General features: G+C 41.5%; 1 protein-coding gene across 4 annotated transcripts in view; it reads left to right on the forward strand.

The window, feature by feature from the left end:
• The first annotated feature begins 7563 nt into the window (after positions 1-7563).
• Positions 7564-21108, forward strand: part of CD247 (CD247 molecule) — a 78101-nt gene continuing 64556 nt past the window's right edge. For all 4 annotated transcript variants that reach the window (XM_084843445.1, XM_084843446.1, XM_084843443.1 and 1 more), the window contains exon 1: positions 7564-7745. In XM_084843445.1, the coding sequence (XP_084699571.1) occupies positions 7688-7745 (58 nt within the window). In that variant the 5' untranslated portion in view covers positions 7564-7687. The remainder of the gene's footprint in view (positions 7746-21108) is intronic.

Genomic DNA, 21108 nt, shown 5'->3' on the forward strand with positions numbered 1-21108 from the left:
AGGGTCAATATGCCCCTGTGGGCCATCTTAAACTTTATTGCTTTCAGTCATAAATCCAGTGTGGCAGTTTGTGTAGTTCTCAATATGGGATGCACAGGTTTTGTGGATCCTGGATGGTGTCTATTCAAGGGGCCTATCTTGACATGAATGTAGCTGGCCATTTGTACCACGTCAAGGAGCAAAAGTTCCTCAGGGGATGTGGAGACCACACAAGCCTCATTGTTGAACATGCAAGTCCTTGTAATACAATGTGCCTGGTTTATGGCTTTGTGTAATTTGCCCAAGGTAACAAATGGAAAGATTTCTTGATGGCCACCTCACCTTTATGAAATGGGGCAGGCAAGATGATTTTTAAGGAACTGAAGACAGGCTTGGACCATTTGCTGACATAATGCCTTGCTCCTAAATGTTTAATGTAATGTATATTTCCTTTGGAGTAAGCCCCATAAATACACTGGAACTTCCTTCTGACAAAACAAACATATGAACAGACAGTAAATGGGCTATCTTTCCCCCATCCATTGCTTTCTATTGCCCCTGGTTCTTCATGCTCAGCTGTTTTTGTTGTTGTTCAGTCGTTCAGTCGTGTCCGACTCTTCATGACTCCATGGACCAAAGCATGCCAGGCCTTCCTGTCCTCCGCTCTCTCCTGGAGCGTGCTCAAGTTCAGATTCATTGCATCGGTGATGCTATCTAGCCATCTCATCCTCTGCCATCCCCTTCTCCCTTTGCCTTCAATCTTTCCCAGCATCAGGGTCTTTTCCAGTGAGTTCAGCTGTTTTACCACTGCCTAAAACAATTCATGTCTAAAATTTAGAATTACGCTAATTCTTATGGGCCTTGAAGCCTTTTATTATGCAGCCTTAAGGTGGCCATCCTTTGAAGGGCTGACCTGTCCAATTCCATTTTAAAGATAATGAACCCTAAGGACTGTTGCCGATCAACAGTTAGCACCTGGGCAGCAGGCTGAACAGTCAGGTACTAGGGCTGTGCAGGGACCCCCCAAATCTCTTCGGAGGCCACTTCAGGGGTTCTGAGGTGGCCCCAATTCGCTTTGGAGGGGCCATGATCCACTTCCCTGAACTGCGTGAGCCCCCAGCTCCTTACCTGGGCCCTTAGGATGTGCGCTGGCAGCTGTCCTCCTGTTCCAGGGAGTCGCCGCCAGCTCCTGGATCCTCGGGACACGCTCTGGCAGCTTTCTTCATGTTCCAGGAAATCACCATTTTAAAATGATGGACCGATGCCTGTTTACTCAAATGTAAGACTCCCTATATTTCTAGAAATAGATCTTGTGCCATGGCAACTCCCTGGAACAGGATTAAGGCTGCCAGCGCATATCTAGAGGGCTCAGGTAGAGAGCTGGGGGCTGAGCAGCAGCGGTACAGCTGGGCTTCCAGATTGCTCCCAAGTGCCACCGAAGCACATTGGAGCGACCCAATCCACTTTGTGTCACGTTGTGCCCCCTCAACCTCACCTTAGAAGCAGCCCAAAGTGCCTTGCTTTGGTTTGGTACCCGGGCTTTGGGCCAAAGCGGTGCACAGCCCTATCAGGTACACAGGTCCCCTGGTCACAGTCTTCCATAGTTTGGTGAGAGGTACTTCCTGGGAGAGGTGATGACCTTGAGCAGTATCCAATACTGCCACTGCACTCTTGCCGTTTCTGTTGTACTAGCAGGATCCACCACTTGTGCAACAGGAACAAACACTCCTGACAGCAGAAGTGCTTATTTCTGGAACGGGACAAGTCAGCAGAGTTCCCTTCTGCAAGGGAAATGAGTGTTTCACTCATTTCTGATTGCTGCAGGATCCGCTAGCTTCCTGTTGCACTAGCAGTGGGTCCTGCTAACATAGGGGCAGCATTGGATACTGTCCCTTATGTATGATAATGCAACACTTGTCCCGGAGCACTAGGCTGGCCATATTCCAAAATTGATATAACATTTGTTACATGAAGAAGGGCAACATTCAGAAGGCACAGTTCTTCTACTGTAGCAACACTGTGGTGGGAGAAGTTTTCTATATTTCTTGTCACTCTTAAAATAACAGATGCAGTCACTTAAGGGATATGGTCACCCTGCAGAGAAGAAAATATTGCCTTTGCTCATTTACATATAGACGTTCATATCGGACGGGTTTATACTAGCTTGACTCCTTTTTCTGTGATGAGTGATAGCTGTTTTCCACTTTGCTCAGCACTGATGTTTCACAGGGACAGTTTAAAATAATACATATATTTAAATGAATTGTCATGCAAATGAGCAGTGACAGCTTTTCCACTCACCACAAGAGGTGGTAGCCCTGTTTGCACATGTTGATTGATTTTAATGCATGCATGTTTTTAAAAAACATATTATATAGAAAATAGATGCTGAACTAAAAAGCAAAGTAAATGGTGGGGGAAGGGAGACTTGTAGAGGCCAGTTTAAATCAGTACCAGCCCAATACATCTTGCTACTTGAAGTGTAGCCCAAATGGGGAACCTACCCTCCGCTCCTTGCTACTTGGGTCAAAACTTTAAAAAGTCTTGCTGCACCATTCAGACACCAAATCCTGTTTTCAGCTGTGTCCTTCCTCTGCATGGCAGGGCCAACTCTAGTTTAAGTCTTTTTGTGTGTATGTGTGAGACAAAAAAATCCTTTCTAAACATTCTACTCACATAGTGCAGTCTCTGTGCCTGTTTTCTTTTCAAAATTGTGCAGAGCCTGCAAACCATAGTAAAAGGTTTTGACCACAATCCAGCCCAGAATAAGGTGTGCCAAGGCCTTTGAAGTCAAGGGGCTTAACTGTGCCTGGGTTGGATTGTGTCCACTGAGTGTCTAAACACATCTCACTTTAAAATATTTGGAAAACAAAATGGCTTCTGGGTCCTGTACTTGGTCTTGGGGAAAACCTGTAGACAGAACTATGCTGTTAGTTTCCAGATAACATATTTACTTCCTGACTGCTCTGAAGGTAGCCATCTTTCATTTTAATTCTCCCATAGTGCTGATCAAGGATAACTTCTAAGGTATGTATATTCCAGTGGATTAGCATAACAACAGCTCAGTTGTATGTGCCTCCCCCCTCCCCCTATCAGTGGTCCACAATTAACAGCTGCACAAAGTATATTACAGCAAAAGGCAACAGTGAAAGGGGGAGATATGCCCAATTAAATGCAAAATTCCAGGGGTTAGCCAGAAGAGATAAGGAATTATTTGTAAACAAGCAATGCGCAGAAGTGGAAGAAGATAATAGAATAGGAAGGACAAGAGACCTCTTCCAGAAAATTAGAAACATCGGAGGTAAATTTCAGGCAAAAATGGGTATGATCAAAAACAAAGATGGCAAGGACCTAACAGAAGCAGAAGAGAACAAGAAAAGGTAGCAAGAATATATGGAAGATCTGTATAGGAAGGATAATAATATTGGGGATAGATTTGACAGTGTGGTCGGTGAGTTAGAGCCAGACATCCTGAAGAGTGAGGTTGAATGGGCCTTAAGAAGCATTGCTAATAACAAGGCAGCAGGAGACGATGGTATCCCAGCTGAACTGTTTAAAATCTTGCAAGATGATGCTGTCAAGGTGATGCATGCCATATGCCAGCAAATTTGGAAAACACAAGGATGGCCAACAGATTGGAAACAAATCAACTAATATCCCCATACCAAAAAAGGGAAACACTAAAGAATGTTCAAACTATCAAACAGTGGCACTTATTTCACATGCCAGTAAGATAATGCTCAAGATCTTGCAAGGTAGACTCCAGCAATTCATGGAACGAGAACCCAGATGTACAAGCTGGGTTTAGAAAAGGCAGAGGAACTAGAGACCAAATTGCCAATATCCGCTGGATAATGGAGAAAGCCAGGGAGTTTCAGAAAAACATCTCTTTCTGTTTTATTGACTATTCTAAAGCCTTTGACTGTGTGGATCATAACAAACTGTGGCAAGTTCTTGGTGGTATGGAGATACCAAATCATCTTGTCTGCTTCCTGAGGAATCTGTATAACGACCAAGTAGCAACGGTAAGAACAGACCACGGAACAACGGACTGTTTTAAGATTGGGAAAGGAGTACGGCAGGGTTGTATACTCTTACCCTACCTATTCAACCTGTATGCAGAACACATCATGCGACGTGCTGGGCTTGATGAAGCCAAGGCTGGAGTTAAAATCGCTGGAAGAAACATTAACAATCTCAGATATGCAGATGATACCACTTTGATGGCTGAAAGCGAGGAGGAGCTGAGGAACCTTCTGACGAAGGTGAAAGAAGAAAGTGCAAAAGCTGGGTTGCAGTTAAACCTCAAAAAAACCAAGATTATGGCAACCAGCTTGATGGATAACTGGCAAATAGAGGGAGAAAACGTGGAGGCAGTGACAGACTTTGTATTTCTAGGTGCAAAGATTATTGCAGACGCTGACTGCAGCCAGGAAGACGTTTACTTCTTGGGAGGAGAGCAGTGACAAATCTTGATAAAATAGTTAAGAGCAGAGACATCACACTGACAACCAAGGTCCGCATAGTTAAAGCAGTGGTATTCCCCGTAGTAACCTATGGCTGCGAGAGCTGGACCATAAGGAAGGCTGAGCAAAGGAAGATAGATGCTTTGGAACTGTGGTGTTGGAGGAAAATTCTGAGAGTGCCTTGGACTGCAAGAAGATCAAACCAGTCTATACTCCAGGAAATCAAGCCAGACTGCTCACTTGAGGGAATGCTATTAAAGGCAAAACTGAAGTACTTTGGCCACATAATGAGAAGACAGGATACCTTGGAGAAGATGCTGATGCTAGGGAAAGTGGAAGGCAAAAGGAAGAGGGGCCGATCAAGGGCAAGATGGATGGATGATATTCTGGAGGTGACAGACTCGACCTTGGGGGAGCTGGGGGTGCCGATGGCCGACAGGAAGCTCTGGCGTGGGCTAGTCCATGAAGTCATGAAGAGTCAGAAGTGACTGAACAAATAAACAACAAATTTATCACAGCCCCATGAGTAATTAGCTGGCATTGTCTAGCGGTTAAGAGGAAAAGCTATAAGCTAGAAGTCTATGGTTGAAATCTCATGAACTGACTTAGGTAAACCATTACATTTTAGCCTCAGCTTCTTATCTGCAATACAAGGATGATCGTACTAGCTTCCCTTGCTTTTGTAAAGACTACTCAAACAAGATAGGTGAGTCGTTTCTGCATTTAAAACAAGTACTGTATAACTGCTGTTAAGTTTGCTATAAGGCTGTGATGTGGCTTAAGATAAGACCTGAATAGGTAGATTCCAATAGTTGAACCTGTTTACAAAACCTCTTTGTTCTTGTGTCCATACATTTAGGCTGCTATCCTAGAAACACTTATTAGTGCTGGGATCTCCAATGTGATGTTCACGGACATCTTTCTTGGTATCCACCAGACTCCCTGCTCCTCCTGGTGTTTATATATACATATAATTAAACAAAAATGTAGTTGGGAGACTGGCATGCTGCAAGCAAAGCACTGATCTTCAGCACCATCTTTATTTCAAATAATACTCTGGGCCCTAGAGGATCTTTAGAAAAGAAAAATGGTGCATGTCTGCAGTCCAGAACTTCATTTTAAAGCATGCCCAGCTGCCCAGAAAAAAAGGTTAGGTGTGGGTTTTGGCGGCAGGGAACATCCTGGGGGGCTAAAGGGAGAGGGGGCAAATATGTGATTTAGGGTTCTCTGAAATGGAAATTGGAGCAGAAAACTGTGAGTTCAAAAGAGTGGCTTTGTGTTTTGGAGCTCAAATCCCACCTATGCATTGTACTTAGGTTCTTGGGCAAGTTACTTTTATTTAGCCTCACCGGTTTGCCTTCTGGGATATGGGTGTTTTGTGACTGGCCATGCCCTCCATGGCAGCCATTTTGTGAATGTGTCAGTCTCACTCCATGACACCCATTTTGTGAGAGTGCTCACAACACTCAACATTCCAAATAAGGACCCCTGTACTAGTAGGTAAGTCCCATTGAACATGTGGGATTTACTTCTGAGTAAGCAGGCATAGAATTGTGCTGCACACAGAGCAATCCCAGGAATGGCAACGAGGATTGGCATGGTCAGGCATCCCCTGAGGCCTATGGCCTGGTAGAGTCCTACTGCTGAGAACCGCTGGGCCTGCTGCTCCTCCTTGTCGTCTCCATTGCTCCACTTGTTCACTTGCCCATCCTCTGGCCCAGAGGCGATGGGTAAGTGAGTGGTGATAGCAGTAGCTGCTGCCTGCTTGCTCACTAGCTTTATCCCTGGCAAGCAAGCAATTGGCAGCAATGGCAGTGAGGAGGATGAAGCCCACTTAGGGTCCACCACAACATGGAGCCAGCACTGGAGAATCCCAAGAAATGTGGTAGGAAGCAACAGCTGGCGCCGCAGACTTTGGGCTGTTGATGTTGGTAGAGGTTGGAATCAGAATGAGGGATAGATGGCAGGTGCTTCCAGATGTAACACAGACAAGGCTTTTATGGCACCATCCCCCTCCCTCATTCATGGAATTTTACTGTGTGTGTGTGTCTGAGGGGGAGGCAATGTCACTTTCTACTTGTAACTCTCACGTTTTCCTGGCCGCTTTTTCCATCATTTTTTCTTACTGCAGAAAATCTGTCAAAGAGAAAAAGATGGAATAGCTGCACGAGGCCTTCTGACTGGTAGCACAAGGCTAGTCTTGAAACACCCCTGGAAACTCGACCTAGTAGAATTCCCTTTTGCACACAATCTGCTGCAGCAGCCAGAAATCATGTCTGGCTTTGATTCTTAATGTAGAGAGAGGGGCATAGAACTTTGAGCCTGGCAGCCACATTTTGCCCTTCTGAGGTCCCAATCCATCCTTCCAGGGTTCCCCTTTCCCGTGCCCACAGATCATGTTGTGGTCTCTCTGTTTTTGTTCAGCTTTTTCCTATTCAAAAAGGTTGACATGCGCCTGCTGTTAAAGTGGGAGCTTTAAGTTAAAATATGCTGTTATTTTTTTATATTTTGGGCCCACCTCTTTTGCCTTCAGCTCTGCCCACCTCTGGAATGCAGCCCCCCCCCCTCGCTCAAGAGGTTCAACATCCCTGGTCTAGAGATATTAAGGCTCTGTAACTAATATTTTAAAGCCACCTATGGGGAACTGCAGGTTTATATCAGGAACATGTTCAACACCTCACTGATTACTTAAAACAGATATGCATACATAGTCTTGTAAAATAAGCAAACAAGTGTTTTTAGCTAAGTGTCTTCACCAGTTGAGCTGCTTGCTATCAGCTGAATTTTTATTTATTTAATTTATTTACTACATTTCTATACTGCCCAATAGCTGGAGCTCTCTGGGCGGTTTACAAAGATTAAAAACCTTAAAAACACAATATACAGAGATTAAATAAATATGCAGAGATTAAACCTCCTTAATTAAAAAGGTAAGGCCCTTCCCCCCATCAGTGCTGGGATGGATGGATGGATGGTTGGAGAGAGAGAGAGAGATAACATACATATATTTTTTAAACCCTGATGCTCTCTAAAGCTTTCTGATTGTGGAGCAAAAGGAGGGAGTGTGTTTCAACCACGTTGCCAGCAGGGGGACTCTGAAAGCTCTTTTGGGCTTTGCACTTCCTGTGGAGGCAGTGAGAAGAACAAAGCCAGCGGAGGTGTCCTTTCTCTTCATTGTTCCAGTATCTGCTAAATTGTAGCCTCCAGCCTCCCCCACTGCCCTTCAACATTGGGGGAGCAAGATGAAGTGGAGAGGAATAGTTATCGTTGCCATTCTGCAGGCAGTACTGCCAATTACAGGTAAAGCTGGATAGCAAACTATTTTAAAACTCTTTTTGAAATGGAGGAAAGAGAATGCCTTTGCTGAATATACTGCACTTTCCTTGTACCAGGAGGGGCGTTTGTGTGTGAGCTTCTACCACGTGTGTCCTTCGAGTTACAGCTAGAAATGCATTTGTTCAAACCCTGCAGTCCTCAAATGAATGTTTTAAATAAAGCCATGCTTTGTAGGCTGGTGAGGAGCAGGGCTGGCAGAGAAGATAGACAACGAGCCCTATGTTTTGAGGCCTCACATCTTTGGCCTGTAAGCCCCGCTTTCAAGCCTACTGGCATTTGCGTTCAAAGTTGGGCCAAAAGGGCATCTCTGCAATTGCTACCCATCTGCCGATGTCCTGCTCTGCCCCTGCAGTCATCTATAGTGGGGTTCTATTCATGACAGCCAGGCTACCAGGGGCCCAAATTGCTCTTCTGATGGGATCTGTTACTGCCTTACTCCAAACTTTATCAGGGAAGAGCTGTTGTGTTCTGAGCCATAACATCTTCTTGTATCCAAGGTGGATACTACCTTCACTTCTCAAAAACGAGCTGGCAATGGTAGCACTCTGTTGAATGTACAACATATTCATTAATTTAGCTCTTGGAAGATAAGGAAACAAAATGGTGTGTCTGTTGCGTTTTAATACGCAGATGGGACAAGCAAGTAACCTTGTAAGTTTAGGCTACAGTTTTATGAACATTTACTTTGGAATGAGGCCCACAGAGCATAGTGGGACTTGCAACCTGATCCTATGCTTACTTACTCAAAAGTAAGTACACGTTCAGCTGCCCCAACAGTTTCTATTTCTGGGACGCAAATATTGGGAAATATCTTGCATACTTAGCATCTCTGCGGTTGCAATCCTATGCACACTTATTTGGGAGTAAGCCCATCAAATACAGCGGGACATGTCTAAGTAAATATGCACAGGATTGTGCTATACATGTTCTAATCGTGTTGAGCCATACAAATCATCATAGACATATTGCCTTTTTTAACAAACACACGAATCAATTAACTTTGGTTTATTTGAATTTCAGTTTACAAAAAGTTACAGTTTTCTTCAGTTATACTTTTATTATTATTTTCTCAATGTTTGGGCTAGAAACTTTAAAAAACACCTCACCAATGGGGTTGGTCTTTATTGCTCTGCTTTCATGATCAAGATAGATTTAAGCACCAGTAAAATATAAAACAAAATGGCCATGTTAAAGGGAATACTCAGTTTAGCATTAAGAGTTTCTCCTGGATTTTGTGCTAAAATTGTGCAGATTGACAACTTTTTAATGGTATTTTGTTGTAATACAACTGATGCCTGATTTGCTTGTGAAATATTGTTTCAACAGCTACATGCTACTGGAGATGTATACAAGGCTACGACGCATTGCCCATGTTATGATTTATTTAATCTTTGTCTTTCCTGACATTGTGTGTCAGGAAAGCCAAAGTGCACATATGTGTGCACATACGTGTGTGTGTGCATGCGCGCACACACACACACACACACACACACTTCAGATGTGAACATGTTAAACCCAGTCAGCTTGGCTTGGCAGTTAACGTTGTGTTACTTATGAAAACTGTACAGTAGAATGCGATGCGATATTGGAAGTGGAAAGCCCTCCAGCCTGCAGGACAAAGTGATATAGAGTTTTATGAAGTGGGCAGCTAATGAGGGACATGGATCGTATTTAGGAGGCTCCAGGGAGGAGGTTGTAATAAGGAAGATCTTAATTTATTTTAATTTGTACATGTATTGGTAATATGATCTTACAACTGTGCAAAATATTTTTAAAGTATCAGAGTTTGATCCTTCCCTCTGCAGCTGTCACAGGATCCCCCATGGGTTTCAGAAAGCCTTGTTTGTACCTTGACCTCAGAAGCACACACACAAGGAGGGTCTGTGCACACCTTTCATATTTGCATTTAGCCCTCCCAATCCATTTGGTCCTATTATGTGGATTTAGATGCTCAAGTGTCTTGACTGAAAGGACTAGGGTGGAATTGGGCTGGATAGTTTATTGGAGGTGCATACAGGCCTCATATTCTCCATAACAGCTTGTCATGCTGCTTATACACACCTGTATACACGTACTGGAATGAGGGGAAAGAGTGCAGGGCTCTGAACTCTATGGGGTTCCCCCTGCATCTGGACTCTGTGGCTGTACATGGAAAGATTATACCCATTGTGTGTAGGTACATTGGATGTAAATATGCATCAAATATGCCCAGTACAAGCTCTTTCTCTTTTATTTTCAGTCTTCCATTCTTTATAGTTTTATTTTTTTAATCATTGTTTAAATAGAAAGCTATTCAATGCAACAGGTAAAATACAAATACTGAAATAAAAAAGAATCATGAATAGAAAATGGTTTCCTGAATCTGTAACATCTATATCATAGTCCAGGATTCATGACAGTTCATAAGAGAAGGAGAAAGCAAGACAAAAACAAAGAACAGTTCCATCAATTAATAATACAGAATAAATTATATTTTGTCAGCCTAATAATTTGGGGATCAGTGCCATGTACTTTAAGTAACAAAAGGGAGCTAGACTTCCATAAGCACTTCTGGATTTCTGAGACCCAAAGCTGCTAGTCTCTCATTAGTTTATTCCTTCATTAAAAACATATCTCCAACTTTTGATACAGATCGGATCTCTGGGAGTAGATCTTTGGTACACCACTTGCTGGCTAATATAGCTTTGGTCACCATCAGTAGATAGGTAATTGAATATATTCAGTTCATTGGTCATCAAAGGCATTTAATAATACTGTCCTTTGGAAGAGAACATAACTTTTTATTTAAAGATGTATTTCTGTGAAAATGTCTCAGTGGTTGGAGAGGAGAGAGAAGAATGTAGTAAAATCTGTACACATTGCTACCTGGTAGGCTTTAAACTGGTCTAATCTTTTGGCTTTGCCAACTCTCGCCCATAGTGCTAATCAGTAAGCAAGTTTAAACTTGCATTTATTAGTAATGAATATACATTTAATATAAGCACATCAATAAGTGCAAATGAACAATATCCATTTTTTATTTTTTGTAAGAAAAAAAGACCATGAAAAGCAGACTATTAAAAACTTCACCTGACAAACAGTCTGCTGGTCAAATTGTAGGTGGTGTCAACCCGAGGGAGAAGTGGCGACCCAACATGAACAATATTAATTTCTCTCTGTGGGGAGAAATGAAAATCACAGGCATTTTTGAGTTCATTTTGAGATGAAAACTATTTAGGAGCAAGATACAACAGGCAACTTTTTCATGCAAACAGCTCCTGATTAAGGTTTGAAAACAATGCAGTGTTGACTTGCATGGCTGTGACAGATATGCTTTTGGGGCATACATTTCACCAGTTCAGTTACAGACTTATGAACTTGGCGGTCTTCGCTAATAGAATAGAAGAAACATTCTTGCAAGGGAGAAGTGTGTTTTTCCCATCCAGTTGTTTAGCAGAGGTGTTCAGTCAATCTTATTGTGTTGATTGACAACACATCCACATAGAGTGATCTTTATGTAAATGTCATATTACACATCTTTTACCGTTAGCAGATGTAACTATAATGATTTTACAATTTTCTTCATTGTAGCAAAGGGCTAGATTTTGCTTCATTTTTTAGGCTTCCCTAAGTCAGGCTATTCAAGAAGGTCCCAGCAAGCTTGCTGGGCTTGTAGATGTGACACATTCATGAGGGAATCGCAGTAAAACAGGGCTGGCCATACCATTAGGCAGAGTGAGGCAGCTACCTCAGGCAGGTGATTTTGAGTGTCATTAAAAGACTGCTATCTAATTTATTATTATTGTATTTTTATTGCCAGGGAGAGAAAGAGGCAGTTGTGGAATTTTCTGCCTTGGTTGCCAATATAACTTGACCACCCTTGGGTACAGTATAGCTTGACATTGGGGCGGGGTGCATTTGCTGCTCCACTTCAGGCAGCAAAACGTCTTCGCCCAGCCCTGGTGGTTAGCAAATTTCAGATACAGTTCGTATGTCTCACAAGACATGTACGAAAGTCTTATATGCCATGAGTGGTTCATGAAGGCAAGTCCAATGCTAGTAAACAACACTGTACCCACAACTACTGCCACCATCCCCATTAGGACATGTTTTCCCACACTGTGTTGTTTGAAGATGTGTCCTTTGATGATAGTTACTCTGTTTGTATGCATAACTGTCTCTGCCACCTGTATGTCATGCCACTGCCCTAGAAAAACTGACTGCAAAAAATAAAATAAAAAAAATCAGCTTTGAAGTTTTGTTGTATTTGTTTCAGGGTAATTCAAACATCAAAGTCCTAAATATTCAGAAATATTCATATTTTGTAAAAGATATCCCAAAGTTGTTCCGAAATGTACTTTTAACTAAGGAATAATAGTCTAAACGTTTCAGTGCTAGTAGTAAAAATAGAAGAAAAAACCTCCTCCTTGCATGTAGGTGAAGTTTGGTCTCATTCCTGTTCCCTGAAAAGTTGTTGGAAAGATTTTACGAAAGTAAGTATGTTCTTGTCCTTGACTGCAGTAGAGCTGGACCAAATCAGGGGCCACGTGTTGTGAATATTTTCATGCTCATCAAAGCTATCCTCTGATTTTGGCTGGAAGGGGAGCTCTAAAGCAAGCAAAAATACTTGTGAAGGATCCCCATTGCTACAGCAACTGGATCAGCACTGCTTATTTTGCCAACACTGTGCAGCTACCTTAACTGGGTATAATTGCTCTCCGGGGGAGAGCAGAGGACAGGAAGGCCTGGCGTGCTATGGTCCATGGGGTCACGAAGAGTCGGACACGACTTAACAACTGAACAACAACAACCCCACATCAATAAGGGCAAAGCAGTGAGCCTGTTAAGAATATGTAGCTGGGATTACCGGGTGAGATAAAGACTGAGACTCAAAACCCAAATGCAATTTCTAGAACACCTTTATTTAGATAGAATGCAATTTAATTCAATCTATTCATACTTCCCACATTCACTCAGATAGTTACCCATGTTGGAGCGACAGAGCCTGGTGGCCAGTCAGGTTGTATACTCCCAAGCAGGAGGTGTGCTGCGAGCATCTGCTTTGTTGGGGTTCCGATCTTCAGAGTTCTGTTGATTTGGGAGTATCTTAAATACTCTTTTCCCCAAGTCTTTGCATGATGTAAAAAAAGATGCCCATTGACTATGTGCCCTGGTTGTAATTGGGCTTTTTTCTGGACACTCTGCTGTTTGATGCTAACTTTCCCTTACAAGCCTCAGCCACCATTTCACAATGCTGGCAACATTCCTGAATTATGCGACTTTTGCCTTAGGTTTTGGGCTTATCTTGGAAGTCTCTTTGTTCAGCGGTTTTCCCAGACTCAGCTAATTGCATGCATCTTGTTCGTTACCAGTTAATATTACAAGTACACACACTCCCCCCCCCCCCGCAGTTCTTTGGCCTTTTCTGCACATTTCCTCTGGTAACTTTTCTTCATTCAGAACTCAGGAACACTTTCACCCAATATGATTTTATGTGACATTACCTCAGAATCTGGAATGTCTCCCCATCCCAATTTAGAATGAAGGCAAAACTGTGCCCTCAGTGACATCATTATGAAGGCAACTCATATTCATTATGTGACACTATGACATCATTACATTTCTTTTGTGATCCCTGATTAGCTAGACCCACTCAGGGAAGATGAAAGTCCTAAAGAAAAACATACTGGTATGGGTTTTTCAGGGAACATCTTGAAACAACCTGTCCCATTAGCCCCCTATCATTTCGAAAAAGTTTGGGGGTGAAAATTCATCACAGTTCTAGAGTAGACAAAAGTAGTTTTTTAAAAAATTACATGCATACCTTCAGCCTGTACTGGCCTGCATTTTGACACACTGGACGAATTCTATGCATTATCCAAGATGAAATAGAATCTAGTGTTATGCATTTTGTGTGTGTGTGTGTGTGTATGGGGGGGGGGAAGAGGTTGATAATGTGTGACTCTTGACCACTCAATAATAAAAGATCCTGCATAATAGTGTATAGATGTAGGGACCTGTGAACATTCATGGGGATATGTTTAGTGTGCCAATGGACAAATTTCTTTTCCCCAAAGAATTCTTCAAATTAACTCAGTTTCCCCTCCCCTTATGATTCTTTGTGTTGTCAAAGGGGCAGCCCAACTTCATCACTGAAGGAATTTGGGGTAGGTGTAGGAATTAGTCTTAGAGGGTCCACACTAGAGGGTGTCCTGTCAGACCAACTCCCTTCCCCCTCCCTTTTCTGCTGTAACAGCAAAAGGCTGGCACCTGCACACTAGCCTCTGCTATGGTGGACTCCAGACAGCTTGAGTGCAGTGGAGGAAGGGAGTGAGGGAGTTCCGAATTGCCACCTCTCTCCCTCCCCTCTCTCTCTCACATATGCATGCGTGTGTATGCATGCGCGCGCGCCCACACACACAGACGTGCGTGCTATATTTCTACCCTCCTTGACTTCAGTCTTGGGTTTCTTCTTAATCCACATGCACATATCCTAAATTGCAAGCAGGCATACAGATATTATGGTACGCTATCCCCGCTCCCGATATCCATTTAATTGTTTCTTTTGCTTGATTTGTTAGGGGACATACTGAAGAGCTTTGTTGATTTTACTAGGTTCTACAGTATCCACACAGCGCTCAGCTGACACAAATCACAAATTTTAAGCAGCCATTACTTCTGTACAATGGAATCCTGTTCTACAATTAAATATGGGATTAAATATGCTAGTGCAGATCTATACCAGAAAGAAAATTATAGCTTACATGTATATTTTGCAAATGCTCACAAGTTCTGCTTTTCAGCGTCAGAGGTTCTGCTTTGATTATTCTCCCTTTCCTATTTGCAAATGTGGGTGCTGACAGAACAATCTGAAGGAGGTTTGCAATGCAATCCTATACACGTCTATTCAGACATAAGCCCCACTGAATTTGGTGGGATTTACTCCCAAGTAAGTGTGTATAGGATTGCAGCCTTATAGTATTTGTGCACTTCTTGCACACAGTGATTTAACTGATAATCCATGACAGACCATAAACCAGGTGTTAACAGATCGAACAAAATGGGGCAAATATAGAACTTTCCATTAAAGTGCCAATCGCCAAGCTTCTATTTGTTTCCCTGTTGGTCAGTGTGACCTAGTAAAAATTTTCTCTTCAGAGATTTGCAACTTCCCAAGGAGTAAAGTAACAGTTTGTTTTCCTTGACTTTATGCAGGCCAGAATATGAGCCAAGTAATGGAAAAAGAGTAACAATATATGCTACATATATAAATGTTAACTGTAGTTTCTATTTGTGTGGCTCTTGCTTGTGTGACCTAAGTTTAGAATTTTAATTTTTTTGCATATATCTATAGTTAAAAGACATACCATTAGGAAAATGAAATTTAAAATTGCCCAACAGTTATGAATTCTGTATGTGGAATTCTAAGAGGCTGAAGTAAAGGGAACGATGTGAGATATTTCTAGCATATACCATATGCTCTTTAGAGTGACATAGCAGAAGAAGATAATATATATATATATACACATATATTTTAAATAGAAAAGGATTGAGCTTAATAAGGCCATTTGGTTTGTGTGTAGACATGCATATGCTGAAGTGCTTTCACTGTTTTATGTATAGGGTTCTCTTAAAAGTTATGTTAGGATGTCACTGTTACTTTCCCACAGTGGTGGTGTTGGCTCTATGTTTCAAAAAGGTCAGTTTTGTTACTTTTTAAATATAGTTTTATTTTAGTTAAATATAGTTCTGTTTTTGTTTGCACACCTTTGCTGCTGTTATCTCAAGAATGGAAATTTACTTGAATTGTGTGTGTCTGTGAGATACAGTTGCGTCGAAGACCAAAGGTTGCTTTATGCCTTGCTTGGTGTCTCGCGGTTGATGTTGCCTCTGAGTTGCGTGTGTGCTCCTTGGATAACACATGAAGCCCACATGATGTGGTTGCACTGATGGTTTACACAACATGCAAGCAGTGCCCACCATGTGGAGGTGTTTCATCTATGACATAATACAGTATGGCTAAGCCACATGAACGAAAGAGGGAGCAGCCTCTCCAAGTGACTGGTAACAGCTTGAAGTGTCAGGGTGGAGAAATACCTCTTACATTTCTGACATACAAAAACAAAGGGATCCCACTATTTCACCAGTGGAGAAAGGAGGTGTAAAAACAAGATGTAAACATTTTAGAAATACATACAAATATTGTGAGAAGTACAGCTATAAAGCCATGTTTTTCATAAGGCATCCCACTCTTTTTTTTCTGCAGGAAGGTATTAATCAGGGATGAGCAAATGAAGAGCCCATAAAGCCGCCACGCCATTGGTCAATGTGTATGTCATGTGGCTGGTGTTTGCAGTTCTAATGTTAGATGTGCTGAAGCTCATGCCTGCCTGGAAGTCCTGCCCATTCTAGTAATCTTAGATATGCAGAACTAGTTATGGTTATGCAATGGAAACTCATCTGGCACATGCTCAAAAGTGCTATATTTAGTACTAAAACACATGGCCAAGGCTGAATCCTGACCTTCAAAAATCTGTTCTAGAATTAAGACAAATTAAGCTATGACTAGTCTGTGACCCATGGCTTCCTCTGGCTTTGTTGTACTGTACATTGATGCTTGCAGTTTCAAGCTTCTGAACTTGAAAACTTGAGGCAACTGGACCAGTACAGCAGAATACCGTAGCGCAGCTTCCCCCAACCTGGTGCCTACCAATGTTTTGGACTACAACTCAAGTCATCCCTGATCATGGGTCATGCTGGCTGGGGCTGATGGGAGGAGTTGTAGTCCAAAACATCTGGAGGGCACCAGGTTGGGGAAAGCTGCCCTGGAACCTACGGAAGCATCAGAATGCTGAAATAAATATTTATTATTTAGTACATATATAGCCCACCTTCCTCCAAGGAGCTCATGGTGGTGTACACAGTTGTTCTCTCCCCCACCTTCCCTTTTATCCCCACAACAACTTTGTAAGGCTAAGAGCTAGCATCAGTATCTGACCCAAGGTCACTCACTGAGCTTCATGGATGACTGGGGGCTTCTTCACATCGAGCTTTTATCCTGCTATTGGGATTGCCCACTCATTGAAGTTTGCGGGTGCTTTAGATGACATCATCAACCTCCAGGGCATCTCCTGCATTAAATGACCTTCATTCCATTTTTAAATAGATTGGAAATAATGGGGTATCAAATTACCCCACTTGTGTTCCTCTTGAGTTCCCTCCATGAAAAAGGAAAAGCCGCAAGAAGTGGAGTGAGATCTATGAAACATATGGAAGACTCAGATGAGAGGGGGAAAGGGGAGTGGGAAAAGGAAGCACGTGTAAAGGGAACCCGTTGTGATCCTGCAATTACAACAGAAGCAGAAAGCCCCCTTTTAAATGCACGATTTTAGGCTGGTGTACAGATGCTCTGGGAATTTGAACTCTGATCTCCCCAGTGCTAGTTTGAAATTATAACTGTGATATCACACTGGGTCTATATAATGCCATAGGATCAAGTTGGTCTCAAACTGGCAAATTTAAGTTTGCATATATTCAATTAAAAGAGTGTCTGCAAATGAGTGACCTCTTCCCTTGGCAGGAGTGGCAACAAACTTACTACCTTATCTCAGTCCCTAAACCCAAAAGAATATAGTGGCTGATAGCATAATACACACTAACTGCGTTATTTACTGTTTAATTTGGGGTGACAAACAGCAAGCACACAGAAATGGTCCTCATAATAGCTCACAAAAGGGATACCATTTCGGTTTTTCTTGTGTGGTCTGTGGCATTATTAGACATATATTTTGCATACTAAAGGTCACTTAATATGAACAAATTACCATTTAGCATACTCCTCATAATCAAGATTGTTAAGGAGCAGAAAAGTATTTACATTTCACAGCTTGTTGTATATGAAGTTGTGATGTTTAAATCTGCACTAGTAACTTTTAATATGTAGGACCAAGTGTTGGTAGCTATTCCAGATGAAGAGCGAAAGCACACATTACAATAATGATCACGCTGACAGTATTTATGGCAGGTGTGCCTCCTCCCCCATCTGGATTGGGACCGCAGTGGAGCCAGGGGAGTGTTAAAGCCCTACCTATGTCCCACACTCGAGTTTCAATCCAGATTGGGCCCCTTGTGCTTACTTTGGAGTCAAAAAGAAAAAAAAGCATACCTGCTAGCTACATCTTTAAAGTAATGTGTGCTTTGGGTCCAGTGTACCTGAAGTATAAGGCTTTGACATTCTGTATGAGTTTACATTGTTCTAGCCTTGTTTTGTTGTGTAAAAGTTAGGCTTAGGCTATAGAGAAAAGCCTTAACTACTCATCGACAGAAACCAGTGATAACCTTTCTTGTTAAGATGCCTATAACTAGCACAGCACTGTTACTTGTCTATTTTTTCCCTAATGTGGTCACTCTTCAAGACTTATGACTTATAGATTTTTGGTAGTGATGAAAATAGTTAAACCAAACATTCCACAGTTCTAGAAAAAATATTTCAACCAGTATCACGGGAGCATTGGGTGATGGGCGATGAAACATTAATTGCAGATGTAGTGGTGCGGAGAGGTAATTTTAGACCCTGGACTAAATTGTCTTATGAGGGACCCCTTTAGGCAGCCCTGAGTATTACTTGTTGTGAAGTATGCAACCAACATCTCTTTTCCTCCTCCCAACTGCCATTTCATGCTATACGACTGCTTCTACATTCCTTCTGTGTTAGAACAACAAAACAGTTTGTCTGATTAAAATACTCTGAACATGTGCAGTTTTGTATTTTAAACTCATTTAAATCATAGCATCATCATGACTACAAGAATAAAATGGAGTTTGCTTCTGCTGCCCTCATCACCTGCCACTCTCTGGATGGTCATTTGGGGGAGCGCTGGACTTTGGTCCCAAGGTCTGGCCCTAGCTGCACAACTGTACAGTGGAATTAACCTGAATGCCCTGTATGGAATTCTTATGGTTTTCAGCTCTTGAATCTGGAACTGTTTTTCAGGCACACTAAACTCTGATGAATTTAGAATACATATTTCTCCAGACCGTCATTGCATTTGTTTGGCACTCCACTTTTCCCACTTTCATCACTGGACAATATACTTTAGGTTGGATCCAGACTAACAGTATAATCCTATGAATGCCTATTCAGAAATAAATTTGATTGAGTTTAGTAGGACTTACTCCATGGTATTTATGCATAGGATTGTAACCCAAATAGCTGAAATCAGTGGGACAAGTTAGGCATGACTTAAGCCTCATTGATTTCAATGGGAATGAACTTATAGTGCAATCCTATGCATCAGAAGTATTTGGTTTCAGTGAGGCTTACTCCCTAGTAAACAAGCTTATGATTGTACCCTTAGTCTGGATCTAACCCTTTGATGTTAATTACAGTTGTATTAGGCTATAGCTTACTATTAACTCTTACATTTCAAAACCATTTTTGCTAATGAATTTTTGTTAAAAGCTTCGATGCAGGTGTTATGGACCATTACTTGCATGAACAGATTAAGATGTAAATTCCTGCAGTTTTTCTTGTTCATCTGCTTTTATTTTCAGCCTTTTCTTTTTTCTTATCTCTTGCTATATCTGGCTGCTTGTTCTTATTGCCTACCACCTGTTAAATGTTTTTTTCCCGCCTATTTCCCTTATTGGGTGAGCTGTGGGTGGGTGGGTTATTGGGCCATCTCTATTGTTGTTTTATTGTTTCTTTTTGTAATAAGACCAAACTTTAATAATCAAAGAAAAGTTGTACATTGAATGTCATACTGTAATAAAGAACAAATGCCCTATAACATAGCTAGCTCTGTGAGGGAGGAGGGCCAGAAAAAATTTATTAAAGTATGTTGTGATGTACAACGGCTGTATGTAGTTCAATTCCTCAAAAATCAAAAAGTCAGTCAAGAAACATGTCAACATCTTTCAGTGTGTGACTATAGTTAAGTGAGCATGCCACAGGGATCAATTCCACAGGAATTATCTGTGGATACCTCAGGGTTGTTGTGATATATATTCCAGAGATGTTCCTTTGATCACTGATGATAGGGATGCAATCCTAAATATATTCACTGGAGTAAACCCCATTGAACATAGTGGGACATACTTCTGAGTAAATATGCATAGGACTGCACTGTACGTTTTTAAAGAAAATGCAGTGTGCAAATAACTAGCCAACCCGGGGTCTACTGCGTTGGAAATTGCTTTTCCTCCTATGTGCTTATATGAAGTTGCCTTAGGGAAGTGTCTTGTGCTCACGAAGAGTCGGACATGACTGAACGACTGAACAACAACAACAATAGGGAAGTGTCATTTTTAGAAAATGCTGAATACGGATGTTTCAAAACCCTTTTAAAGGCACTTCAAGGAACTGAAGAGTTAGGTTTACAATATCAAGTCAGGTTGACCATCAGTTTGACATAGTACGAGGCAGTTCTGTTCTATGAAGCCCCAAGAAAAGGAATGGAGAACCGATGAAAGGCCTTTTAAGAATATAATAATAACCCAATATAATAACTATACTAGAAGATATCAGAGAATAAAATTATTCGTTGTTGAACATCAAAATGTAATTTGCCCTTTGTTTCTCAAGTTCAAAATCTGTGGTTAACGGAGTTGTTATATTCTCCTTGGTCTAATAAGGTCTCTGCTACTGTAACAGAAGAGACATCAGAGCTATTTCTGCATTTATAAAGAAGCTGCCCCTAAGGCTGTATGAAAAATCTTCTCAGTTACTTAATGGGATGTATGCAGATTGGGAGGCTTTATTCTCCAGCTGGTTTCAAGTGGGTCAACCAACTGTTTAATATGGTCACCCTGTTTCAATGTTTATCTGCATTTTTCTGCTACACAATAATCACAGCATAAGCTTTCATGAACTAGACTCCACATCATCAGATGCACCTGCTACAACAGACTGACATGGCTACCCCTCCAGAAGTATTAATACTTGTCAATAATACTTGTAAATCAGTTCATATTGTCTATACTTGGGATTTTAAGTTATTATTTGTAATAGCAATATTTATTTCATTTTTACTGTCCATTTTCATACTATGCCTAGTGGCTTATATTTAGTTATTACTTAAAATCTTTTAAAATAAAATATTGTGAATATGTGTAGGACTTCTGTGAGGGAATTTGTGCAAATTCTCATTAGTGGTAATGCACGTTAATGCAAACTAATGCAAGTAGAACACAATTCTAGTAAAAAAAAATCTGATTCTGTCAATGAGTGGATGATGGAAGGAAAGAGGTCTGACAATCTGCGAAACGCAGACGGGACAGATTTAACAAAATCCATACATCACTAAGCACAGGAGAATCAAAGGGTGACATGGTCATGAAGAGGGAATCC

Source organism: Heloderma suspectum, chromosome 3 (genome assembly GCF_057233095.1).
Source record: "Heloderma suspectum isolate Gila_16-S chromosome 3, 16-S_ref, whole genome shotgun sequence".
Taxonomy (NCBI): domain Eukaryota; kingdom Metazoa; phylum Chordata; class Lepidosauria; order Squamata; family Helodermatidae; genus Heloderma; species Heloderma suspectum.